General features: G+C 44.1%; 4 protein-coding genes and 1 pseudogene across 4 annotated transcripts; 2 read left to right on the top strand and 3 right to left on the bottom strand.

Annotated features, from left to right (window-relative positions):
• The first annotated feature begins 4,970 nt into the window (after positions 1-4,970).
• Positions 4,971-6,145, top strand: LOC127757761 (uncharacterized). Its single transcript, XM_052283334.1, has 2 exons — positions 4,971-5,283; positions 5,459-6,145. Exons 1-2 carry the CDS (start codon positions 5,104-5,106, stop codon positions 5,804-5,806), a joined length of 528 nt encoding a protein of 175 aa, XP_052139294.1. The 5' UTR covers positions 4,971-5,103; the 3' UTR covers positions 5,807-6,145.
• A 114-nt stretch (positions 6,146-6,259) lies between these two features.
• Positions 6,260-12,899, bottom strand: LOC127757760 (uncharacterized). The gene is made up of 13 exons (XM_052283333.1): positions 12,507-12,899; positions 11,216-11,305; positions 10,935-11,021; positions 10,578-10,624; positions 10,441-10,498; positions 9,736-9,855; positions 9,433-9,558; positions 8,729-8,788; positions 7,725-7,945; positions 7,451-7,637; positions 6,738-6,813; positions 6,520-6,629; positions 6,260-6,425 (listed from the first exon to the last, which is right to left on the bottom strand). Exons 2-11 carry the CDS (start codon positions 11,289-11,291, stop codon positions 6,749-6,751), a joined length of 1,047 nt encoding a protein of 348 aa, XP_052139293.1. The 5' UTR covers positions 11,292-11,305; positions 12,507-12,899; the 3' UTR covers positions 6,260-6,425; positions 6,520-6,629; positions 6,738-6,748.
• Positions 12,900-13,931: 1,032 nt separating this feature from the next.
• LOC127757225 (uncharacterized) lies at positions 13,932-16,809 on the top strand. Its single transcript, XM_052282698.1, has 5 exons — positions 13,932-14,341; positions 14,721-14,866; positions 14,968-15,244; positions 15,794-16,066; positions 16,147-16,809. The coding sequence occupies exons 1-5, from the start codon at positions 14,042-14,044 to the stop codon at positions 16,624-16,626; spliced, it is 1,476 nt and encodes a 491-aa protein (XP_052138658.1). The 5' UTR covers positions 13,932-14,041; the 3' UTR covers positions 16,627-16,809.
• Positions 16,810-17,279: 470 nt separating this feature from the next.
• On the bottom strand, positions 17,280-19,899 carry LOC127757224 (protein RTF1 homolog). Its single transcript, XM_052282697.1, has 2 exons — positions 19,730-19,899; positions 17,280-19,605 (listed from the first exon to the last, which is right to left on the bottom strand). The coding sequence occupies exon 2, from the start codon at positions 19,581-19,583 to the stop codon at positions 17,535-17,537; it is 2,049 nt and encodes a 682-aa protein (XP_052138657.1). The 5' UTR covers positions 19,584-19,605; positions 19,730-19,899; the 3' UTR covers positions 17,280-17,534.
• Positions 19,900-21,116: 1,217 nt separating this feature from the next.
• Positions 21,117-26,386, bottom strand: LOC127756364 (uncharacterized; annotated as a pseudogene).
• Between the last annotated feature and the right edge of the window lie 228 nt (positions 26,387-26,614).

Raw genomic sequence — 26,614 nt, 5'->3', positions numbered from 1 at the left:
CGGACGGCGGCAGGGCGGCGGCCTGTGCAGCCAGCCCGGCCGGTTCTGCGGCCAGGTCCGCGTGTCGTCGGCCTTCTCCCTTCTCGCCGCGACCTCCTTCTCCGTCTCCGTCTACACCAGGCACGCCGCCAAGCGCGCCGCCGCCGTCACGCCGCCGCCGACGACGAAGAAGAAGAAACCGCAGTCCTCCCGTCGTCCGCCCGCCAGGACACCTCCACCGGAACGACGAGAGTCCCCTTCGCCGCCGAGGGGTCGTCCGCGCACGCCGCCGCCGCCGCCTGGTTCACCGAAGAAGCCGGCGACTCCGGGCGCGGTGGTGATGGAGCAGCCGGGCCCTCCCACGGATCACCGCGAAGCAGGCGAACTGGTCATGGTGGACGTGGTGGTGCGGCCGCCGACGACGCCGCCGCGGCCGTACGTGGGGTGCCCGAGGCTGACGATCCCGTGCAGCTGCGAGAATCCCGAGCTGTGCTCCGCATTCTTCTAGAAGCTACACCGGCGGCGCCCTCGGCGATGGTCTACAAGAGAAGCTGCTACTATTAATGGCGGTTACTCTACAAGAGAAGTTAGTACTGGATATTAGTAATTTAAATCGTTGTTTTTATAATTTTTTTCTTTCTACTATCTATAAAAATTTAACGAGGTGATTCGTATTACTATTTATTAGGAGTATTTCATTAAAAGTACTATCGATGTGGTGATATGCCCATTTCATCGTGGCATTATCTTTGTGTTAGTAAATATAAAGTGGTGACTTCGATATTAATGAACTTTACAAGAGAGTTATCTCTCGGAATAATAATCTTACCTATCTATTAAGACTGTATTTAGATTCAAACTTTGGATCCAAACTTTCAACTTTTTCCATCACATCAACCTGTCATACACACACAACTTTTCAGTTACATCGTACCAATTTCAACCCAAACTTCCAACTTTGAAAGGAACTAAACATAGCCTAAAAAGAAGTGAATTAGCGCCAACAGATTTAGTAATGTGCCAGGAAAAATTGGTACAAGAAGCCGTGGATACACTTCTTGATAGTGGGTCCCGCGGGCAACCAACGAGGGATGGTCACAATCAAGTATACGAATCACTTTTAGATGTAATTGAAGGTAAAGAGGGGAGGTTTCGCGAAACTCTGCTTGGGAAACGGGTCGATTACTCAAGGCGTTTTGTCATTGTTGTGGGTCCTTCACTTTTATTACATCAATGTGGGTTACCTCTAGAGATAGCAATAAAGCTTTTTCAGCTATTTGTAATTCGCGATTTAATCACGAAACATGCTACTTCTAATGTTAGGATTGCTAAAAGAAAATTTTGGGAAAAGGAACCATTGCATGGGAAATACTTCAAGAAGTTATAAGGGGACATCCTGTACCGTTGAATAGAGCATCTACCCTGTATAGATTAGGCATACAGGTTTTCTAACCCAGTTTAGTAGAGGGGCGTACTATTTGTTTATACCCATTAAATAATAATAGAAGCACATAGAAAAGCTCCTTAATTAAGTCTTTATTTATCGCGCGTACGCTTCTTAGATGGTTAAAAAAAAGAGTTTTCTATAAAAGGTGCTCCCTATCAGTTCTGAGCAAGTGAGCTACGGTGGCAACAACATCTTGTTAACACTTTTGGTCAAAGCCTCTGACAGTGGAGACTAGAGGCCACCGACGGATAGTAGTAATCTCTTGTTAAGAGGCCTAATACTTTTGGCTTGGATTATCACCGACATGCTTCTTCAGCTTTTAAACAATATACTTCCCCGTTTTATATTATAAGTTACTTAACTTTTTTCCTAATCAATTTTTTTATTAATTACATTTATAAAAAATATAAAAATAATTTTAACACAAAACAACCATATTATCAAAATATATTCAATGTTACTCTACATTTAATAAAACTAATTTGATATTATAAATATTACTATTTTTTTAAAAAAAAGATCAATCTAAAAGGTTTGACTAGGAAAAAGTTTAAAATAACTTATAATATGAAACATATTTTTCTAAAAAAATTCTTCTCCTAACCTTACCGTTGCCTATATTCTCTATTTTAGCTTATTAGGTAATAAAAATTATTTTATTAGTAAAACTTTTATATAGTTGTTCTTGGCAGCTTAAAAGCTAATCCTGAAAAAACTATATTTAAAATATCTTAAAATAAACTTTAAAATTAAGTTTAAAAATTCAAATTTTAACTGGTTTACTGATTCCAACCAATGGAGGCATCAGTATCGTCAAACCTATTTTTAATTTACTAATATTTAATTTATTCATCTGCGCCATACAATAATTTGTTATAAACTCATATGTTTGGTTTAAAAATCTCAATTACCATCTTTTCATCCACAGTGGCAATAAGAAACAGGCCTGTTGTGAGTAGTAGTAGTCTAGTAGAGGTGACAGCCTGAGGGCGTTCACAATGCGCATAGCTGGCATTCAGCCTCACCCAGCCCCAATCAAGATTCCCCTCTATATCGGACGCTACCATGACCAATGAAGAACGCGGAGTCTAAATGGGACACTCGTTCATCATCAGATTTATTAGGGAATTGCTAGGAATTCGTCTACTCTCATGTGAGGCGACGACCAGGGGAGGAGGGCCGCCGGACGGAGGAGGAGACGAGGGCCAATGCTCGTCGTTGTTGCACAAAACAGTAGACACCGACGAGGAGAAGGGAGAGGGATTTGGCGCTGGCGAGCTGAGGAGAAGGAGATTCGGCGAGCCGCCGTCGCCCGTTGCCAAATCCAGTGAGCCTAGGCTGGATTTGGCCGCCCTGCTCCTGCTCCACTCGGCGCTGTCACCGCTGCTCCGCCTAGCGTCGTTGCCGCTGCTCCCGCTCCACTTAGCGCCGTCGCCGCTGCTCCGCCTAGCGTCGTTGTCGCTGCTCCGCCTGGCTCCATTGCTGCTCGGGCCACCGCTGCTCCGCCTAGCACCGTCGCCACTGCTCCGCCTGGCTCCATCACTGCTCGGGCTGCCGCTCCGCCCGACGCCCTCGCCGCTTCTTCGCCCGCTACCCGATTCTCTTCGGTTGGGAAAGAGAGATAGGAGAGAGGGGGGGGGGCAGGAAAAAGTGAAAAGGTGTAAAAGGTGGTATTGGTGGGACCCACTATAAACAACTTGCACTGTGCAACATATAGGCTATATAGCTAGGAATAAGTTCACCGGTGGTCCTTCAACTTAACAGCGAGATTTTTTGAATTCCCTCAACCACAAAACCAGAAATATATATCCCTAAACTTACATAAACCGTGCACACAAGGTCCTATGGCAGTATACATATGTGTGGTTTCGCTGAAGTTGGCATCCTAGTCAACAAAACAAATTAAAAAAGTGCGTGGGACCCACATATCAGCTGCACATCTCTTACCTTTTGCTTTTCTTCTCTTTTCTCTCTTCTCTCCCCCTTCTTCGAGCCGGCGGTGGGCGGAATCGGCGAGCGCCGATGTGGGCGATGGGTGAGCGCAGTAGCAGAGCGGCGGCGGGCTGCGGGCGGAGCAGACGGCGGGCAAGCGCGGCGGCGGAGCAGAGGCAGCGGAGCGGCGGCGGCGGCGGGCGGAGCGGACGGCGAGCGAGCGCAGCGGCGGAGCGGAGGCAACGGGCGGAGCGCGCTCGCGGCACGGACTGCCGTAAACCCTAAACCGCCGCCGCAGCCATGGCGGTCTCGGTGGCCTTCCTCCACTGCTCGGCCTGCTCCGCCGCCGCGTCGGCGGCGTCCGTCGTCTTCGCCGAGGTCTTCTTCTCGGAGGTGTACTGCTGCAGCTCGCGCTTCAGCTGCCCGTTCTCCTGGAGCGCGCCCTGTAGCTGCTCCTTCAGCTCGTCCGCCGCGCCATCCTCCCCCAGACTCGAGCTCTGCCCTGGTCTCTTGCACCCCCACGCAGCCCACCCCCGCCGGCCTACTCCGGCCGTCGCGAACACCACTACGGCAAGACACAGACCACCGACGGCAATAACGTAAACCATCACATCACACCAACACCAGTACAAGACTATATACAGGAAGCAGAGCTAATAAGCCGCCATTGACCACCTTCAATTCATTCCTCTCGCTTCCCAATTCGCTATCTATCTCCTCGATCTCTTTCTTCCTGTCACCATTAATTCCACGTACATGGCATGGACGACGACGAGAAGCCGAAGGTGGCGGCAGGCGCCCGTGGCAGCAAGGTGGTCGGCGCCGGCGCCGTCGATGCGTGCCTGGTCGCGGCGGCCATGGCGGGGGCGTCACTGCTAGCGTGTTGGACCGTGGCGTTCCACTCGCCCGCCGTCCGCTCCGCCCGCAGCTCGCTGCCGCGGTCGCCCGCCGCTCTCATCGGCGCTCGCCGATTCTGCCCGCCACCAGCCCGAAGAAGGAAGGAAAGAAGAGAGAAAAGAGAAGAGAAGGAAAAGGAAAGAGATGTGCAGCTGACATGTGGGCCTCACGCACTCTTTTTAATTTTTTTTTGCTGACTAGGATGCCACATTAGCAAAACCATCTATGTATACTATCATAGGACCTTGTGTACACGGTTTATATAAGTTTAGGGATACACATTTCTGGTTTTATGGTTGAGGGATCTTAAAAAAATCTCGCTGTTAACTTTATGGACCACCGGTGAACTTATTCCATATAGCTAACACAGTTCTTGGTCTATGTAGCAGATGAGGTCCAGCAAAATTGAGTAACTGTGAACGCCCTGACAGGTGAGCAAATGCTGCAACGCCAAAACTGCAGCAGGCAAAAACAAAAGAAAGAAAGAAAAGAACAGCAACCAATGGACCAATGGCCATGGTGAGAACAGAGCCTGAGCCGAGCCTCTCCTTGTCTTGTCTCTTTTGGAAGAGAAGACCCTTTTCCCGAAATAGCAACTTCTTTTGGTCTCTCCATTGCCACACTCTCCAATGGTGCCATGGCCAGCCCACCTGCAGCTTCCATTTCCAGCTTCACGACAACCACCAAAAGCCGACCTCCTCCCCTCTCTCCTCTCTACTGAGCCGCCTGAGCAGCAGCAGCAGCAGTAGCAGCGGCTCACATGGCGCTGCAGAGCACCACAAGCCAAAACGCCAAAGCCAAACCTGCCCCTGCTTCTCCTACTCGTTGAATAATCTTTGACGACGCTCATGGCGGGAGGACGCGGGCTGGAGCTGTCGCTGGCCTGCGCGGCGCCGAGCCCGGCGGCGGATTTCGGGGAGGAGGAGGAGCTCCGGCGCCCGCCTCCGCCGCGGCGTCGGCGGCAGCAGCCGACCATGGCCGCGCTCTACGCCGAGCTGGCCGCGCTGCTCCCCGGCCTCCGCTCCCGGGTTCGTCTCCTCTCTCTCTCTCTCAGGTTTCTTGGCCAACGGCGGCGATGGTCGATCGGTCGCCTCGTCTTCTTCTTTGGTTTCTTGGCGAACGGCGGCGATGGTCGCGTCGTGTCGTCGTCTTCCTCCGGTTTCTTGGAGATCGTCGTTTGATCTTGTCGATGGGTGGATGCAGGCGAGCAGGGAGGAGATCGTGGAGGCGGCGGCGAAGCAGGTGAAGGTGCTGGAGGACACGGTGGCCGTGCTGGAGGCGTACCGGGCGGTGCAGGTTGGCGGCGCTGCCGCCGCCGAGGAGGTGTCCGTGTCGTACCGGGAGACGGTCTGCTTCGCCGCCCGGCTGCCGGCGGCGCGGCGGCCAGGCGCGCTGACGCGCGTGCTGGAGGTGTTCGACCGGCGCGGCGTGGAGGTCCTGGCGGCGACGCTGGCGGGCGGCGGCCGCGCGGCCATGGTCACGGTCACCGCGCCCGCCGCGGCGCCGGACATCGCGGAGATGATCAAGGCGGACATCGCCAGCATCGAGTGACTCCGTGACGCGGCCTCGTCATGAACTGATCGCCACGCATTTTGTTTCTCCAATATTATACTTACAATCCAAAACTTCCTTACAATTTCAGCATTAGAGATTTAGAATTGGATGGGATTTGAGCTTCGTTTTGCAACTTGACGCTTTTTAGGAGTTTGAACTTCAAACCAAGAATGTGCAAGTGATTTTTGGCAACACAGGCTGCTATGCTTGTGATGTTTTATGTTTCGTGCAAACCTCATTATGGAATCTGATGAGAGATTCAACAGAATTCATCCGCCCCAGCCTCCCAGGTCATGTTTCGTTCTGTTACAAATTGAAAATCTTGTGTTTGTTACAAATAAGTTTGATGTGCAATGATGTATGCTAGATAGTACTGTAATGTTGCCCTATCACCTGACGGCTCACGCTATCGCATTTAACAGCAGCCAAAGGAATTTTGCACAGGAAAACTTGGAATGTTTCGAAATGATCAAAAGCTATATTGAAAATGTTCATCATGTCATTTATAACAAGGGGAGCAGAAAGGACTTTGCAGCCGGGATATGTACAGGTAATTTCCATCATCAGAGATGGAGTAAAAAAGTTGTTAGTAGCAATGTCTCAAGAGTTAACGGACCTGCACAAACAGATGAAACCAAGTCAGTCAATAGCTTAAATATGAAAGATTGTAAATCTCTTGCCTGAACAGAACTCAAGAGATTTGGACATACCAAAATGACCCTGTAATCAGATTGTCCAATCCAAGATCATTCCGAGAACCAGTTTTTTCATTTGAAAAGAACAACTCTTCACAGATGGAGCCGCTACACCAACAGTCTACCTGTGAAAACCACAAAAGATAGACGAGCAAATCAATCAAGAAATGCTTACATTGTGTTATGTAACGAGCCGCACTTGAATCCCAGGAAATAGAGCTGAAGTCAAATACCACTAAATGAGCTAGTCTACTGAGGATTTAATCACAGGTACCGTTCCGTTTCTTTGCTGATGGGCCTTCTTATTACCTACATAATGGAAAATTCTAGTTAGGTAAAATGATCATGCCTCATTTTGCCTGAGGAAATTTCTATGCATCATACAAAGGTACTGATATACTCCTTCCGTCCCATTCACTAAGGCGTGGTCAAACTTGGCACAATCTTCAAGAATAAATTTCTCATATACTATAACATTTGTAGCAACAAAATCATAATCATATGAAAGTAAATTTAAATGATAATCCAATGATATTATTTTCATCAAATAAAATTTAATTTATAATAAACTATTTATTGGTCAAATATTTAGATAGTTGAATCTTAAAATGCGGAGGGAGTAGAAGCCTTCGCTGAAAAATAAAAGACTTCACACAAAATTCATTGAAGAACCAAAGTATATGAGTTTGTTATTTAGTCTGCTCACTGATAATATTTGAAATACCTAAGTTCCCTATACATTTTCCTTCACCTGATGGATCGTAAATTCCATAATGTCATCCATTTTCCTAGATTGCTTTTAGGGTATAAGATAGAAGTGCACTAAGAAATAGTAACCAGGTACATAATAGCCATAAACTGATACTAGTTACATAAATATATAGATATCACCCGCAACTGTTTCAAGAATCTAATCAGCACTTACAGGAGAATGATATTTTCTTACCTGTGTTTTTTGAATGCTGAACAGCATCTTTGCTGCATCTGCTTCTTGCCATTTCGTTTTTTACTGCAGATACTTGAACCTCTGCTTTCTGAGATTTTGTTGCTTGTCGGTTTGGCACACTTGCTGCTACTTGCTGCGGGATTACAGGGCATGATTCTGGTGTGCTCGCAAGAAGCTGGTCCATAGACTGAGAAGCATCACAAGAACATGCATTTTTCAGTAAGGAACATGCAGATACACTCTATGCTCGCAGGGAAGAGGCATTTCATTTCACCTTTGTTTGAGGAACAAAGCTCTTCTGAGCAACATTTAATGATGAATTATCTCTTGGTGATAAATGCGAGACCATCAAGCCATTCTCCTGTGATGAGTTCGGAATTGAATAGCTGCCTGAATGCTCTGAACATGATTGGCGGTAAAGCTGACCGAGTTCCAATCGAAGCCGGTAGTTTCCCTGTGAGTGGTACATTTTTGTTGCAAGAGGAACTGGGGCATCTGTTAAAGACTAAATGAGAATTACAACACCGTTGGATCACATACAACAGCAAAATGGAAATTGAATAAGAAAAATAAACGGAAGCAAAAACAAGATTTTAATAATTAAACAAGCACCTCAATAAGAGTCACAGGTGAATAGAAGATCAACCTTACAATTACTGCTGTTGAAGTTAAGGAGTGAGTTTTATTTGGTCCAAATTGTGTGAATACAAGGTAGGTAAACAATTGCACCATGTACCAGGAAACATATGCTTTCCTTTCTTATCTTTCAGGCTACTACTTTCAGTATTTTACCAAGGACAAAATATATTTCCCTTTTTGTGTTTCAGGGTACCACTTCCATTAATTCACCAAAGGACAAAGTTCTACCCTCAACTGACAAGGCATAGGACCCAAATACATGCCACATGATTACCGCATGACTTAATTTGGCAAGAATTTTACAGGCAATGTTGCATGCATGCCAAATGCCCTACATTACTACTACCACATTAGAGAACTTGATTTTGAATCCCCACCCCAGCATATCAAGCATATTCTGAATATAAATATAACAGTTAGCTTTCTGACAAGTTAAGGTTTTTTGAAATATATAAACTGCTTCTGTAGAAAATAGTAACGTTGTGCAATAACCAAGTTTTTAGAAAAACATCAGCATAGGAGCCCTGATCACTGAAATAATTAAATACTTAAATGGTATCTCACTACAAAGAAAATGACTAAATCATGAAAGTATCCATGCCTAAATCAACAGCTTCATTACTGAGAAGCAATTTGTACCTCTATGGTGACCTTGAGGTACACTGGTGAGAGCTGGATTGTTGGCAGATGATTTCAACCCTATAAACAAAAGAAGAAAAAACATGCAAATAAGCCCTAGCATAAGTACATGACAAAACCAAAAACAGCAGTGTTTTGGCTTCTACCACAAACCCACAATCCAATCGCATCTATAAACTAATGGGCGGTTTTGACTGAGAAGCCACACAAATTATATCGTTCAATTAAAAATATATACAAGGGTCAAGGGAAGCAGCACCTACGTACCATCCCTGGTCCTTATCTAATAGATTCCAGGTAGCTGTAATAGGACCACGTATTTATAACAATCAGGTAGCGAAATAAATGTCAGAAAACAAAATTTCTTGGTATGGATACACTAACAATAAAGTAACATTCTAGAAAGAATTCAACCAAAAAGGTAGAATAAATTATTGGCCAACCAATAGCAGGATTGGGCTACTACCTGAAGTAAAAAATAGAAGAAATGCAGAAGGACTATTTTAAATTTGAACATCTTTAAGGATATTTACATTAGCTATACTGAAATATTACAGTACAACATTATTTGATAGGCTAAAACTACTATGTTAGCGTGATACAACTGAGGGTCGAAATTACTTTTTCTGGACTAGGACAATGTCAAAGAGTCAAAGATTAAACTTGTTTGTGACCAGAGGGAGGAGAAAGAAAGTAGTGCTTACTTTGATCAATGGTGGAACCTATAGGTTGTACTTTGTTGGCAAGTACATTGTCCAACTCAAAACCATTGGCAATGTTCTTGTTTTCAGATTGAGACTTTGCTTTCAATTTTATATGTACCTTTTGATCTATCAGATGTCAAGGTAGCAAACCTCACAACATGGAGGGTCCAGTTAAAAAACAATGGATAAGAAGGAAAATATTCCACATCAAGATGATAAGAATGCAACTAGCATCATGTAGGCATTCATGACAATAAGTAAAATAAATAAAAACAACCAGTTTCTTGTCAAGCAATAGGATACTTCCATTACTTGTCAGCTTTATTTTTCTCCCCTTCTTTGGAGGCTTCTTGGTACCACAATCATCATCTATACCTGTTCCCATTGAATCATTTGGGTTTACCTTCCCTGAACTACATCGCTCTGCAGAAGTCGAAAGAAACTTATCAATGAATTTTCGACCTATCTGCTTCCTTGGAACACTTTTCAAAGAGGAGGAAGGAGGGTTAACAGAAATATAGATTCCTACTCAACACATCAGATGTATGACTTGAAATGCATAGCCCATGCTGACTAAGGTTATTATATTAGCTGGTTGTGCAATTACTCCAATATTTTAAATACAAGTTTCACATACATAGGCTGTTCCAATCAAATTTACCAGATAGTAAACAAACTACTACCAGTCTAACAAGAGATATAGGTGTAAGATGCTTCCACAGTATTATGGGTGCAGATTATTTTTCCAGTCTATGAACAATCGTGCACCAGTTGTCATAGATGAAATCAAATGATATAGTAATAATATCTTAGAGCCTTCTGCATATGCACATTGAAACATATGTAGTTTACACATTCACAACTCGGGAACTCGGGATTCATGCAAAATTAAGAGTACGGATCTGTAAACTATATGTTCACACTTCACAGTTCTGTTACAGCGACAATAATAAAGAATTACAAAATCAAGTCACTGAATTTGCACCAAAATAACGGCTGGTGTTATACCTGCATGAACTGCATATTGGCTGGCCTTTATTGGTTTCTTGCAAGTATTACAGCAGACCTTAAATATAAGATGTCAACACAACTTGAATGAAACAAATGTAAATAGAGACCCACACAGAACATCATAAAAAAAATACCAGGTCCAATGGATCAGCCATAGGTTTGGATCCAAATATATGCATATCTGCACAACATAATAGAATAACTAAAAAGATAAGTTGTGACACCAAAAGGTAAGAGTTAACTACAATAATATGGTATAATAGCACCGTCCTTACAAAGCAAACACAATTAGTAGAAATAGAGAATACTAAACATGATACCTAGAAACAAATTAAAGAAACAGAGGAATCACATCCAAACAAATGAATACATACTGGACAATGCTGACAGCAATAAAAAAATCTATCTAGTAAAACAGTGCCATTTGGTATGGACAAGCGGGGGTCATCGAGGAAATAACTGCAATACATGGTTTAGAGGAGGATACTCACCATCTTCATCAAGTAAATTTGGTTCATGTGCATCAAAAAGTTGCCTGTGTAGGATCTGTGCAGCACCCTTATCACCGGTCAGGTCATCTGCAAAAAAATAGGGACAAATATGTTCAATCTCGAATACACAGCAGGTATACTATGTGTACTGTACCCAAATTAGACTTAATGCATGGTTTTGATCTGGTAGCTATAGGTATTAGAGTCCTTTGAAGGCTGGCTATACTTTGTGAATAAATAAAATGAAGGCACAAAAGAAGCTAACATTAGTCATAGTTTACCTGGTGTTGCATGACTTTCCATCATAACAAGTTTCAGCACAGAAGCCATTTGAAAATGTCCAGACATGCAAACCATTTTGTAGTAACAATCTGAATTACAGCCACAATCACAATATGTCAGTTGGAGTAACGAAATTTTGTAGTGCAACTGTGAACATGACAATTCACCAGCAGATTCAAAAGTTGTAGCTACATTATATGCCTAATAGACGGCAATGATTTCTCCAACAGTTAGTATCGCCAGGAAGGAAACATAAATATGTGTGAATAATGCATGCATCAAATCCTCTGGAATATTTCAAAAGCAGGTACCGTACGAAACCCATATAAGCTGCAGATAAACCATATGGTATGAACATGTAGAGTATTTCTTTGTGGTTCAATTTGCATTTCAAACTACAAACCAGATGATCTATTCAGACACTGGGAACAAAAAGTAACATCGATGTTCGTTGTTTATCTGAGCAACACTAGTCAGCCTGTGTTAGCAACGATTTCATTCACGCGATCACCACAACCATTCCAGACTTAAAGTATGTAAGTAAATTTATCATAATTGCATTTTGTTATGCATTACATACATCAGCTGCTCATGAACAAAACAGTAGAGAAAAGGTTATATACGTAAAAAAAATCTTAAAAACATTCTACAAACACTTATTGACATGCTATGAGTGAATCTTGATTTTCCATAACTACCCACTAATTAAATCTAATGGTTGAGATATTTATTTTGTAACACTTTTGCAAGAATTTTGTACATATAGCATTACTAAAATGTAGTCAACAGTAGTCAGCCTGTACTGGCAAAAAAAATCACTTGGGTCCTCCACCAAAAGATCAAACTAAAATTGTAACGACCCTAAACTTCTAGGCAAAAGCTTAAAAATCGCTACACACTACACAGTTTACACTCCATAATCTCATATTGCGGCAAAATAAACAGAAATTCCTACAATGGTGGTAATTCGGGTTTTGGTCTTGCAACTACAGCCTCATGTCCTCACCTAAACTCAGATCAAACCACATTTCAAGGTCCAAACTGACAATGCACACATAACTAACCAATAGTTCATCCAATATAATACGATAATCTGGCCATATGCACATCCACGGTCTTTCAACTATAGATCATTCATAATTCTAAAACTATTACAAAAATCCCGCAAATCAGCAATGTATTTGCGGCAGATTCCACGCCATTCTACCACAGATCACATTGCAACCAAAACTGACTAAGCACCAGTAATAAAACCACGAGCAATTTGCTTCCGTGTGACAAGCGTCTCACCTGGAAAAAACGAATTTCGAAGAGGACGCGTCGCCCTCAAAAAAATTTTCCGAACCAATCCAAACAAATAACAAAAAAAAAAAATCTCTGGATCAATCCCGCAACCGCCGCCGCCGCCGCCCTCGCGCCCGATTTCCCCCGGCGGCGCCTCCTCCCGCCGCCCGCGCGCGCGCCCCCCGCCGCGTCACATGCTAAAAATTCACGCGGGTAGAGGGGGAGGGGACCAGAGGCGCGGAGCGGCCGGGCAGGGGCACGCGGCGGGCGCGGGAGAGGAGGGGGGGGGGGAGGGAGGGATCTCCCCCGCGCGGTGGCCGGCCTCCGGTGACCTCCGGCGATTGCCGGCGGCGAGGCGGAGGCGGAGGCGGATATGGGGGAAGTGGGGGAGAGGAGGCGACGCGAGCGCCAAGTGTTGCAGATTTGTGGCTTGGCTCGGTCGGTTCTTGTACCGAGCGAACCCGACTCGGTCGGAGCCTGACCCGGGCGGATCACGAGCCAGTTCGGCTCGTTGGGACTCGACTCATTTGAGCATGTTATTTGAGGGCACCTTTAATCGTGGAAATGAAAAAACAAAAAAGGAATAGTAAATAAATGATTCTAACAGTAATTAAAGTGGAAAACAGAAAATTGTAAAACACAATAAAAATATAGAAATGACCGTTTGATTAGACCGTAGAAAAAACACAGAAATCAGATGAAAGAGATAGATAAGTTTTCTCCAAAATCTCTATAGGATTGTCCATTCCATAGTAATTTCAAATGATTGGATAGGATTTAATCCTTTGATTTAAATGTATTCATAAGAATTTTTTCTATAGGATTGAAATCCTTCAAAATTTCTATGTTTTTCCTCTAAATCAAAACTAGCTCGGCTCGTTAATTTTAACGAGCTAAAAGCTCAATTCAGGGCTAGCTCACAAGCTATCTTATTCTTAGACTCGTTAATGCATTTTTATATTTTACAATTTTAAATTTATTATTTAATCATATACTGTATAAACTTAATAATAAATACTAACTAATAAATAAATCACTCCATAAGAATAATTTGGATGTAATTAAAAAGCTGAGCACTAGAAACATGCGCTATAAGTTTATGAAGATACTAAGGTTCTTTTTAGGTGAGTTTAAGATTCTGAGATTCTGCTGGTTGGTAGCCAACTTATAAAGATCTTTTCAGTTTCTGAGTTCTAATTTTTTAGATTCTAAAATTACAGATTCTTAAAATGATGACAATCTAGACTATTTGAATAGGGAGCTGGAGACTGGAGATCGTAGAGAAGAAGCAGCTACAAACCTCCCAAAACAGGCCCTACGATCTAAGCCACGAGCCCCCGACCACGAGCCCCCTAGGTTCGAGCTTTCCGTCCACCTGGTCCGACCCAACCAGCTCCGTCTCGCCGCTAAACCAGCCAGCGTCAGAAGCAGAAGAGAGTGAAAAAAAAAAAAAGCAAAAGCGGCGACGCCACACTAGCCAGCGGCGGAGGCGGTGGAGAGGAGAGGAGAGGGGAGAGGGGGGAAGCAAAGCGCGAGCGGCGATGGCGGCGAGGAGGAGCAGGGTGGCGTTCGTGCTGGTGGACGGGATCGGGGACGTGAGCATCCCGTCGCTCCGGGGGCGGACGCCGCTGGAGGCGGCGGCGGCGCCGGGGCTGGACGCGGTGGCGGCGGCCGGGGTGGCGGGGCTCATGGACCCCGTCGAGCCGGGGCTCGCCTGCGGGAGCGACACGGCGCACCTCTCCCTCCTCGGGTACGACCCCCGCGTGTACTACCGCGGCCGCGGCGCGTTCGAGTCCATGGGCGCCGGCCTCGCCATGGCCCCCGGCGACATCGCCTTCAAGGTTGGGGATCTGGGGGGGCACTGGATTATACGAGATGCTATATGGAATTATTTACAGTAATCTAGTCTCCTAGTTAGTTAGTTAGTTAGTGATGCTTGGATCGTCGCGTGTATTCTATTTCTAAGATTCCTTTGGTGCTTTCGCATGATGACTAGTTAAAAGTGGCTTAGATCATAGCGTGTTCTCGAAATGGCAATACTAAGTTGAGCTCAGTTTTGTCAGAACTTGTGCTGTGTTTCTAAGTTAATTTAGTCAGTAATGCTGTAATGGCTCAGATCATGGAATGGCAGTTTGAAGCCGTGTGGTACGAAAAGAAGCATTATTGGGACTGTTGAATGTATTAGTTTGTGGCTAAATTTCAAGCATAACTTGTTTGCAGTCAAACTTTGCTACGTTGGATGAAAGCACGGGGATCATTGTCAGCAGAAGGGCGGATCGACACTTTGAGGAGGAAGGCCCGATACTCTGTGCTGCATTGGATGGGTTGAAGCTCCCATCGTTTCCTGAATATGAAGTGAGAGTCAGGTGCAACATCCAGTCCTGTTCCTCATGGGCACTATTGCACCGAAATGTTCTTGCTGTTTCTTGTTAGCTTATTGCAGTAACTTAACACTGCTGCTCTGCAGATATGCTACTGAACACAGGTGTGGTGTGGTTGTGAAAGGACCGAAGCTGAGTGGGAACATTTCTGGAACTGATCCATTGAAGGACAACCGCTTGCATCTAAAGGCTGAACCTTTGGATGATTCAGAAGAAGCTAAAAACACGGCAGCTGTGGTCAATGAGCTTTCTAAGGAGATTACACGTATACTGGTGTCCCATCCTATCAATGCACAGCGCTCTGCCGAGGGGAAGAACATTGCAAATGTTGTGTTATTGCGAGGCTGTGGTATCCGGATTGAGGTTAGTACAAATGACTTAATATTAGCCTTGTTTGCCATTTCTCATTTCTGAGGCTCTCTGGAGGTTAGCAAATAAAAGGAAAAGGAAGACTTTGCTTCCCCGCGGAGCTCTTCCTTCTCTGCACTGTGTTGTTGAAGAATATAAAGATAAGCACAGTCCATATCTGATTGTTAAGTTTTCATTTTAAGCATCGGGACCTTTGAGGTTTTAGCAACTTAAGCTTAAGGCATCTTGTTCTGTTAGTTTTGTTACAGCTTTCTTATATAATTCTATATGAAAGAAATATCAGTGCATTAAATGGTTAGAAGAAATGATTTTTTTTCCTTTTATTTGACCATCGTAGTACTTATAGGAAATTAGGAATGCAGTTTTGGGTAGACTTTCCATTGGCTTGTACAATTTTCTGATAATTACTTTCAGCAAACATATTCGGTTGTCAAAACAAAATTAAGAAAGAAGTGAGGTTTTGCATATCTTGCTGTTCTGGAACTAGACAGTACTGAAACCTCTTTTCAATCTTTTTGTTGAAGTGTCATGTGGCTCTGTCAGGTTCCTGCCTTCGAAACCAAGCATGGACTTGCACCATGCATGGTGGCTCCTACAAAGATCATAGCTGGGCTGGGGCTCTCACTGGGCATTGATATCCTTGAAGCACCTGGAGCAACTGGAGATTATCGAACTCTCTTGACTTCCAAAGCTAAAGCTATAGCCAAGGCACTGTCTGCTCCTCTGGATACGCCACCTCGTGTTTTTGTGCCTGGAGAGGATGAATATAAATCTGGAAAGGAAAATGGATATGACTTCGGGTTCTTGCACATAAAGGTGAAAGTACAATTCTGGTTCTTTCTGAACTTATATTTAACTGTGTGATGCTGATCGCTTCATTTATATCGTTTATTCAGGCCATCGATGATGCCGGTCATGATAAGGCTGTCAAGCTTAAGGTACTAGGCCTAGAGGCTGTTGATCGGGCTATCGTTCAGCTTGCAAGGCTCCTGTGGGAAGCTGAAAAGTCTGGGAGATACCAGTATTTCCTTTGTGTCACCGGAGACCACTCTACTCCAGTTGAGTACGGTGACCACAGTTTTGAACCCGTTCCTTTTGCATTGTGCCGACTTAGAGATTTCGTAGGAGCTATGGGGGAGGACAATGTTATCAACTTCCCCCTGGACGATTTCCCGCTTCCTTCAGTTAAATCTGGAGAAGATGTGGCAGAAAACATAGATGCAGCTGATCGCAAGTCTGATCAGCGCAAAGCTTTCAGTGGCGATTCTGTCTTTGAATTCAACGAGATTGCCGCTGCAAGGGGCTGCCTTGGACGTTTCCCTGGAAGTGAGATGATGGGCATCATCAAGAAGTTCATCAAAGCGAAGAACGATTAGTGCCAGTTCAACATACTGACGTCTGTGTAATCTGTTGACCTTGAGGCTTCCATATCTGTAATAATTGCAAACAAGGATGTATTCAGAGAACCAGCTCAGTCTGAGATGAATAAGGCTTCTCATGGATCTTGAATCTTGCACTGCAAAGCATAAATAATCTGACCTGCTGTGTACATTTACCAAGCTTTTGTGTCTAATTTGGAGTGCCTAGACAAATATGCGTTGTTCTTTATTAGCTTTTTGTACTGAAGGTTTAATTAAGCCTTTTTTGTGTATGCCTTTCGTGAGTAGACCAGCCTATGAAGCTTCCTGAGATGCAATGCAGCAGATGCTCAGCTTTATCTTACACAAGATTTTATTATTCAACACAAGCTTTGCCTTCTTCCAATAGAAATTTTGCTATAGTATCACGGCCATTGCTATTCTTTTTTACATTTTGTAGTATAGAAATAAGAATCTGATAATCAACATTGATATAATGATTTAGACCGAACTAATTAAGGAACATTAGGAACTTTCATAACTTGACACATGTTTTTTTTTTCCTTTTGGCATATAAGTATACAACATAGAATATTTGTACCTCTTAGTCTAGTCTCCCAATATCCGCTGCATAAATGTTTTATGCAGAGCAACAAGGGTAACAAACTAAATAACAGAAGGACTCACTCCACAAATATTAATGCGGAAATTGTCATCAACACAATTCAGGCATACAGGTCCTGTTTATGAAAAGAAAATGTGTAACCTTGCTTGTCTCATCATGTTACATACACTCAAGGCTAAAATGCAAATTGATCTGGACAAGTAGTCACAATGGCATGGTGCCGATCAGCTGATGAACTTGTGGCCAAAGAGGCAGATGAATCCATCGAACAGCAGGCAGAGGCACAGATAACTTGAGAAGTTCAGAGTAAACCCCGTCTTCTTTTGTAGTCACTGACGGTCAGAGTTAGAGCATGCCTCCTTCCATCATTGTCAGGGACCTTGTAACCCATGGTTGCTTCAATCTTCTGCTTCCTCGCCATGTAACCATCGAAGAGACCCTTGGGACCGCCGAATTCTTCCAGACCGGCCAATGATATGCCGAGCTCAAAATTATGTAGCAAGTTTGATTCTGTTCCCAGATCTACAGGTGCATTGGTATCAACCAGCTTACCGGCATCAGCAGCTGCCACTAGAGCCGCTGCAGTGGCTGCTGAACCAACTCGCGGCCCGTTCTTTGTATCTTCATCGCCAGCTACTGCGCTACCATCGTTCCCATTGGGGACTTCAGCGCTCTCTCCTTCTGGCTTTGCTGCGTAGTAATTTCTTGATCTTGTCCATCTCCTTGAAAAGGGATCATAACCAGCCTCTCCAGCCTTCAAACTCGTGTTAACGGGCTTCATTTCTGATGCATTCTTGAAGTTCTCAGCACGGTTCTTCTTGTTCATCGCCTCCAACTTGGCAGCCTTCTCATTATTTGATATTGGCTTCGACATCTTCTGCAGCTGATTGAGCTTTGAACGGATCCTTTCTGCTTCAGCTTCATCCCTCCTGGCAATGGCCATATCCAACTCATTCCTCAACCGATCCTTCTCAGCAGCAACATTGATAGGACGTCTGATAGCTGATTTCTTCTCTTTTAGCATCTTCTGTACAGTACGTGCTGAATACACAAAGTTGTAGGCCTGTTGAATGGCTTCTTTCTTCTCCAATACTTCCTGCCGAGTCGGTACTCGCACACCATTCTTCTCAGCCACTTGTAGCCACTTCTTGAACTCCTCTTCACTGGGAAAGGAGTCTGATACTTGAGTCATCTGCCACCGAGCAGCATTAGCCTCATTGTCCCACACAACATTGAGGTACTTGCACGTCGTGTAGCCCTCCAACTTGTACTTCCGGTCAGGGTCATTCGCATCCACGTTTCTAACTATGCATAGCCTGTAATCAGGGGTCCCTGATTTTGACTTGCCAATCCCAAGCCGCACAAAGCACCCAGACACAAGGTCCTCAAAGAACGGCTCCATGAACCATTTCACAAGCTTTGATCTCCTGAGGGTTATACTCTTCACATCGTCAAACTTCAGAGGGTCAAGCCTGCTTGGCGATTCATCAAACTCATCATCCCGGGTTTCATCGGTGATCCTCCCCCTGTTATCACCATCATTACTACCGTCGCTGGGCGGGCTTCCGGCCCTGCGCCTCGGCGGAGAGCCGCTCTGCGGGATCAAATCCTTGAACCTGTTACGGTACCCCTCTGGGTCCTGCTGCCTCATCCGCTTGGCCCGCAGCTCGTCCAGCGCGCTCTTGGCAGCGGACCTGTCGGTCCTGGCCGACGACCGCGCGCGGCTCAGCGGCGGCGGAGGGCTGCTGTCCCTCCGCGACTTGTCCGCCTTGGACGACGACGACGACGCCCTCGCCAGCTGCTTCAGCTTGTAGTCGTCGATCCGCGCGCCGCGCTCCGCCAGGATCATCTCCCTGTCCAGCTCCGACATCTTCTCCAGCTGCTCCTTGTCGTCCTCGTCCTTGTACAGGTCGCTCCCGACCGACGGCGCGCTGTCCGAGTCATCGCCGCTGCGCCTCCCCTCGTCGAGCTCGTCGTCGTCGTCGTCGTCGTCATCGTCGTCGCCCTCCTTCCACCCAACACCACCACCACCACCTCTCCCTCCGCCCTTCTCCGGCTGGTGCCGCTTCTTGAGCGGCACCTGCGACCCCGACGGCGGCCGCTTCCTCGAGAGGGTCGGCGCGGCGTCGGAGTCGTCGGAGTCGCCCCCGTCGCCGCCGCCGCCGCCGTCGTCGTCCGAGCCGCTCCCGCCGGAGTACGACGACCCGCGCCTCCCCCGCTGCTGCTGCTGCGACGACCACCGCTGGCCCTGGCCCGACGACGGCCCCCGTGCCCCGCCGCCCTTCCCCGCCCCCGTCGTCCGCCCCGCCGCCTGCAGCAGCAGATCCTCGAGGTTGTTGTTGTCCGGCATGGCCGATCAAACAGCAACTCTCCTGCACAATTCCACAAACCAAAATCCATCAGCCATCGAATCAAGAAACGCGAGCCTATCCGGGATCTGGGACAGCGGAGGGGAGAGAGAGAGAGAGGGAGGGGGGGGGGGAAGGCGAGACTCACCTCGAGACAGCAGCAAGAAAAGAGTCGGCGAACGCCGGTGGGGGGCGAGAAGGATGGTGGCTAGGCCTGCTCGGTCGCTGGCTCGCCGGGATCGATGGCTGGAGGCGGCGGAGACGGCGGCGGAGGAGGGGAGGAGGAGAGTGCGCTGGCCCTAGATGGGGAAGTTGGGTTGTGAGGAGATTCGGTTGGAGTTATGGGCTTTTTTGTGGGGCTTTACTCTTGGGCCCTTGGGCCGGGAGAGCCCAATGAATCACATTGTAAAATGAGATTTGTGTTTTTTTTAATAAAGAAGAAGAAGAAGAAGAATGTTGTCACATTACTATCTCAGTATGGTTCAGTTTGGGGAGCGTTTGGAGAGCTTATAACGGTTGCAGTTTCTCCTAAAAGATCAAACTCCCTAGTTGTAGATCCCCAAACAGCCTAGATTTTGTTCCCAATTCTAAGAATTTGTAACTATAGAATCTAGAAAATAACCTACTGCTTAATCCTAAACTCCGTCAAACAGGTTCTTTCTATGTCTTAGATTTTCATAAGTTGTATTCTAATTTGAAAAGGTTATGCTTTGTATTAGTAACTAGTCAAATTTGAAATACTTGTTGAAATTATAATGCATAGATTCAAATTTTGTCATCACAAAGGCCCCCGTTCTTTCCTGAGTAATATTCAGATTCTAACTTAGTTTCAATTAGCACGATTTTCAAACTGCTAAGTTGTTCTAATATATTAAATAAATCTATTTAAAATTTGCAATAATTAAAAGTCAATTAATCATAAGCTGATGTTTTTTTTGTTTTCTGTATCCTTAATCTACATTTTCCCACGTTGCCAACCCCACAAAATATTGGTTTCACTGATACTATTTCATAAAATAGTGATTGTTAGTTTATGTTTTAGTATTACCGTATTGCATACGGTAACTTTTAGTGCAATATTAGTTTGTGTGGTCGTTAAGGGACTTCAACAAAGGATGCAATCTGCATTCAACCAGAGTGAAAGAGAATGTACATTGGAACTATTCTAGTTATTTCAGATATAGATCAACAAACAAAGTACAAAATAAACTATTATGGATACAAGGTTTAAGTATGAAAAATATTGAATTCAGTCCTAAAAGTTGGTTTCATCCACTAGACCACTAGTGCAGGGCTCATTGAATCCTCCTATAATTCCACCATGCACTAGCAATTGCAGGCTAACCTAAGTATACCTAACTAATCTTGTGATTTCTTCTGAAGCTGTGCTTAGCAACTGACTACTCTACAATTCAATAGCTATAAACTGAAAATTTTATTTACAACGAATATTAAACATGGCCATATTACAATGCCGTGGAGCAAACAGCTTCAGTCACAGCAAGCAAAAAATATTATCAGGGCCTACGCTTTTCTCAATATGAAAACATGAGCGACCAAGAAACCTCAACGCTCATCCAGCAAAACCCAACATCAAGTGTGTCACGACTCCATCCACATCTTACCGGGATAAACTTTTTGGAAGCACAACTGATGTTCTCATCACCACTCTGCCTTGCATGAACATCAACAATCAACGCTCCGCCATTTCCTTCAACTGCAACTACACTGCGGCAGAAATCAATGGCTCCATCATGGGAGAAAGCCACCATTTCTTCCCCAGAGTCCAGCAATATGACATCTTCATTGATACTAGCAGTATGTGCAATGAACTTTCCACAGAAATCAGTTGAACCTCCTGTAATCCTGACCTTGATTATAGCCTCCAATGCCACAGTAATGTGTGCATACTTGAACTCCAATGTGCTACGTGCTCCTGATAACATCATACTGCGCAGTGAGCCACATCTATGTCTCTGAGCAGTTCCATTATACCCAAATGCTTTAGCGCTCAAGATCTTATCTTCGGAGGGACTCGTCCCCTTGACTCTTAGCTCAATTTCAAATTCAATAGGGTCCATCAATAGGATTGCATGGCTTGGACCTGTGAGAACCAGAGATGAACCCAACATGCATCCATGACATTACTAAATACTTCCTCCATCCCATAATATAAGGTGTGCACGTATTTTAAGTTTTAACTTTTAAAACATTTGACCAATAATTACTATAGTATGAATTGAATTTTATTTTCTAAAAATATTATCATTAGATTGACATTTGAATCTACTTTCATATAATTATATATTTTTTTTGCTATAAACCTTATAGTATATGAGAAATTATAAGCCGAAGATCAGTTTTGGAGATCGTGCCAAGTTTGACCGTGCCTTATATTATGGAATGGAGAGAGCATAAGAATATTGATGATACACTATCCACCACTTAAGAACTCTGTATGAAAACAATTAGAAAGGAATGGTAGCAACAATGTAACACAACAAATATTTCCCTTTTTTTTGGATAAGGTGAAACTAGCTAGATTGATGGTGAACAAACATGCATAATTCTATCACGTATGTGTTCTAAGTTCCACTCAACAAAATAATATGAATGGGGCATTTGAACTGTCAAAACAAAATATAAACAAGAGCATAATTAGGAAAAGATAGCATATGTGAGCCTGACGACATACTATGCATAACTGAACTTGGATTTTCTATTTTCACTTTGCTCAAGAATAAAATGATACTGCATAGCAAAATATGCATATCAGTATATGATGTACGATAAATATCTGATATATATTGTGACAACTTCAACTTTACTGGAATGGTTGGACAAGAATACAGTTATTGCAGACAAGCTGAAGCAAGGACCAAGGAGCATATCTCTTGCTAGAAAAGGTAGCCTCTGCAAGTTCATATAGGGAAAATGCTAGTTGCAATGAATTAAATAAGAGTGGGGAAGTACCCCTGCATGTTCTATCAATTGATTTGGTAGCATTTTATTTTTGTAGTATCAATTCTGCGCCTGTGCACCAAATGTTTCTGTAGTTATTTCTGTTAACAACCCACATGTTTGTGATGCCCCTTATGTATCATGAAAATATGTTAATCTCTGGTGTGTATGGGTGTTTGAGATTGTAAAATTGCTTGATTATGTTATCACAGGTTTTATTTTTGCCGTTCGTAAAAAAGAAATGCCATCATAGGATACTAAATCAAGCACATTTGAATCTTTCAGGTCGTTTACTGATAAGCTTCTGTGATACAACTAGTATCAGACTATCCTATATAATTTGTGAAATGGAACCATGATGTGCATATAAGTTTGAACTGTTCTAATTTGTTTAAGTAAACTAAATGATGCACCAAAGGTACAACTAGTTCAGAGTTCAGACACAACGAATTTTCTCAATAGAACTGCGCCAGACATCTCATGATTGTGTTGCTATTCTTCTACCCTATAATTCACCAACTACCTCTTACATCCTTTCATACTTCATTCATCAAATCTAACGCTCTGTATTCATCTACATCTGATCAAACGGTTTGGATTGCCGCCCTCTTCCGTGCATCTCTCACGCCGCCCCTGACCCAGTGCCGTAATCACCGCCCGCCTTGCGCATCGCAAGAGGCGGCCCTCTGCGCACCTTGGACCCGCACGCTCCCCCTCCCCTAATCTCTCTCGCACAACAGACGCCGCCATCGTCGCCTCGCATCGCCGCATACTAGACGTCGCCCCCGTCGTCTCGCATCGCTAGCTCCCCCTCCCTCCCACTCCATCGCCGGATCGGATTCCCTGCCCCTCGCCGATTTCATTCATGACGCTCTTCCCATGAGTCTCGGTCGCACCCAATTGTCGCGCCCCTCCCCACAATGATGATGTTGTGACCCCTCCACCTGATCGGCTGATCTATTCTTTCCCCACTCCCTCAACGCCGCCATGTACTCCCCCCGCCCCGCGCCCGAACCCTATCCCCAAACCTCAGCGTCCTCCACCCCCGCAGACCCCTCAACCTCCCACCCCAAACCCTAGAACCACTGACCCGCATTGTCAGCGACGAGCCAACGAACCGGCGAGGGAGGCCGGTGGCTTTGCCGGCGTAGCAGCGAGGAAAGCCCCGGCTGGTCGAGCGCCCTGGCAGCGCAGCTTCGCACGAGATCTTGTGCAGCTAGGCGAAGCCTTCGCATCGCGTGCCTGCAGCCATCCCCGGTAAGTTGCTGTTAATCATGAATTACTCGTTATACAATGCCACCTCAATTCCCTGGGACTTGTAATATCAGTAGAAATCATTTATTAACAGCATTTTTCTCTTTTAAATCATGCACCAACACCAGTATTGCTACTTTGTTTAGTAGCACTCAGTATGGTGAATTTGATTCACATTATTTTCAGCCAATATGTTTGGTTGAGTCAAGAAGTGAATTTTCAAGCTCTCTACTTACATGATAGGGAGTAATATATTCCACGTTATTGTACAGCCCATGTGTCAGCTTATTGGAAGTTTTGGAAGTGAAGCAGGCACATGGTAACAGTAGCTTCGAGGTATTTTTCATATTCAACTTATGTACACGAATAATTCTAAAAGAAATTCAAGCGCATGTTCATTCAGTGTTGAGTCATTTCGTGCTGATTTTCCCCTTAGCAGATTGAGGATGCTATTTCCTATATTTAGGTTTGGCTACAAATACTGAAAAAATGATGTGATTTTCCATTGGATAAATTTGAATATCTGAGCTGCTGGGCGAGCCACTGCTCACCGTCACTGCTGGGTGTTTCTTCACAGTTTAGTTCACGTATGGCTTTGTATGTATTAGGTGTTTTCTGAAGACGGTGAAATAAATCACCTATAAGATCTGATCTTTGGAGGATAATATCTTATGTTGAAAATTATTATACTGAAATTCTGCGATTGCTTTGCACCTTTGTTCCCTAAAATATGTGATTCACTTGAATGCCATTAATTCCTAGCAGTATTTGTGCAACTGGCTGCATCGAAAATTATATTTAATTTGTAAGATGTTTACATCTGAACCCCCTGTACATAAAACTTGCTAATTCTTTTAAATCCAATCAAAGATTCTCCTGATATGGAGGTACACAGTACATAAATATATTTTTTCTATAGATCATTTTTCTAAAGGTGATTGATAGCGTGGCTGGTCATGCTATATCAATTTATTGTTATCGGATAAAACACACAAAGCTGGAAAACTAGGGATGCACGTTCAAAGACTGGAAAGTAGCTGAGAATGTTGTTGGGTGATCCTCGCTTCTGCAGTTTTTTTTTCTTCAGGTGTTAAGATCCTTTTGGTTAATTTTGGTTTTGAAATGCAGCTCAAAAGATCAAGTCATTGTGGATTGCAGAATGAGAGGGTCACGTTTTGAAGTAACTGCAGTCAGCATGAAGCTATTGTGTAGATACTAGATACTGGTGTTGGATTGAGAGGGTTGCATTTTGAAGTTACTTTGGTTGGCATGAAGCTATTGTGCAGATACTGTATACTATTTTTTTTTAAAAAAAAGTTGGATACTGGAGTTCCTGTGACTAATTGAAAATCATAGCTCTCTTGGATTGAGCCTTCCAAGCTTTGACAAGTTAGATTTGAGCGTGTTTGCATATTTCGTACGAGTACAGGAAAATATGCATTACATTTCCATGATACTAGAATATGAAGTAATCTGGAATTAGATGGTTTACGAAGAATGTGGTGATATTTTAGTGCTAAATAATTTTATCTTTTCTCTCTTTTTCTTTATATTAATATTTAATCTATCTCGTGGATTAGCAACAGAAAACAAAAAAACTTTTTATATGTGTGTCTTTAGCGATTAAAAAGGGCATACTGTAAAATAAACTACGACAAAATACAAACAAATTCAACTTCAAAATTAAGTTTTGAAATTTTAATTTTATCTTTCAAGCATAAGAGAGACTAAGCTGATATTGTTTTTTTATTTGTGTTATTATATAATTGCACCGTAGTGTTAGCACGGGTATATTTCTAGTTTTAATTAGGTAAAGAAGAACTACTGCACTAGTGCACCACAAATGTGAAGTTGTAAACTAACTAGCTGCCTGTATAAAAGTCTGATGACTTTGTGCTGCTATTTCCATGAAGCATGGAGATACCTTTGCAGTGAGAGTCTGGCAGTTGTTCCTGGTGCGCTCAAAGATATAGTTGCGGTTCCGGTCCAGAGAGTCACGAACGGAGATGAGACCAAACACATCTATTGGCCAGCGTAGAATACCTTTAAGCTCCATCACCTCAAAAGAAAAAACCTCTAGTAAATCTAGGAGCATTGAGAACCAGGGCGGTTCCTCCGTGTACCGCATGGGACCAATCTCAGCTGCATCCACCCAATAAACCACATCAATCAGTCAAGCATTATTGTTTCTTTTTCCTTTGCAACACACAAAAGAGACGAGCCATTAGATCACATTGATGCATATCCATGTGAAAAATGTCAATCCCAGCATTTTCCATTTTCATGTTTCCATCCCCACTATTGTGCGCCCAGGCTCCCGCCTACCATAATCAGTGAGCGAACATGTCGATTTGAGATGAAAACTAAAAACCTAACAAGAGGATGAGCGAATTCGTATTTACCATAAAATCATCTCTAAAACAAAAAAAAAAGAAGCTTCCTCACTTCTTTTGGCGATGTCACTGGAATCGTCGGACCACAGATTCGTCCAGTAGCGGCGATAGCGGGAGAGCTCGTTGAGCAGCTCTTCCTCCTCGCTGCCATCACGTGGCCTCATCAACTCCTCCTCCTGCCCCACCGCCTCCGCCATCCCGCCTTGAAGTTTCTCGGAACGAGGAATTTTTTTGGGAATAAGTTCACCGGACGTCCCTCAACTTAACAGCGAAATTTTTCGAGGTTACTTAACCACAAAATCAGAAATATATACATCTAAACTCACACAAACCATGCACTTAAGATCTCATGGCAGTATATATGGGTGGTTTCGCTGACGTGGCATCCTAGTCAGCAAAAAAATTTAAAAAAAGTATGTGGGGCC

This window comes from Oryza glaberrima, chromosome 12 (assembly GCF_000147395.1).
Source record: "Oryza glaberrima chromosome 12, OglaRS2, whole genome shotgun sequence".
Lineage (NCBI taxonomy): Eukaryota > Viridiplantae > Streptophyta > Magnoliopsida > Poales > Poaceae > Oryza > Oryza glaberrima.
This window is presented reverse-complemented; position numbering and strand designations above follow the sequence as displayed.

Bases quoted from the DNA above. Each gene is read 5' to 3' on its own strand.
- LOC127757761 (XM_052283334.1), top strand. From the start codon at position 5,104: ATGGCGGGAGGACGCGGGCTGGAGCTGTCGCTGGCCTGCGCGGCGCCG. The intron at 5,284-5,458 runs GTTCGTCTCCTC...GGGTGGATGCAG, and splicing joins TCCCCGGCCTCCGCTCCCGG to GCGAGCAGGGAGGAGATCGT.
- LOC127757760 (XM_052283333.1), bottom strand. From the start codon at position 11,291: ATGGTTTGCATGTCTGGACATTTTCAAATGGCTTCTGTGCTGAAACTT. The intron at 11,022-11,215 runs GTAAACTATGAC...ATTTTTTTGCAG, and splicing joins GGAAAGTCATGCAACACCAG to ATGACCTGACCGGTGATAAG. The intron at 7,638-7,724 runs GTGAAATGAAAT...GATGCTTCTCAG, and splicing joins GCTTTGTTCCTCAAACAAAG to TCTATGGACCAGCTTCTTGC.
- LOC127757225 (XM_052282698.1), top strand. From the start codon at position 14,042: ATGGCGGCGAGGAGGAGCAGGGTGGCGTTCGTGCTGGTGGACGGGATC. The intron at 14,867-14,967 runs GTGCAACATCCA...GCTGCTCTGCAG, and splicing joins GAATATGAAGTGAGAGTCAG to ATATGCTACTGAACACAGGT. The intron at 16,067-16,146 runs GTGAAAGTACAA...TCGTTTATTCAG, and splicing joins TCGGGTTCTTGCACATAAAG to GCCATCGATGATGCCGGTCA.
- LOC127757224 (XM_052282697.1), bottom strand. From the start codon at position 19,583: ATGCCGGACAACAACAACCTCGAGGATCTGCTGCTGCAGGCGGCGGGG.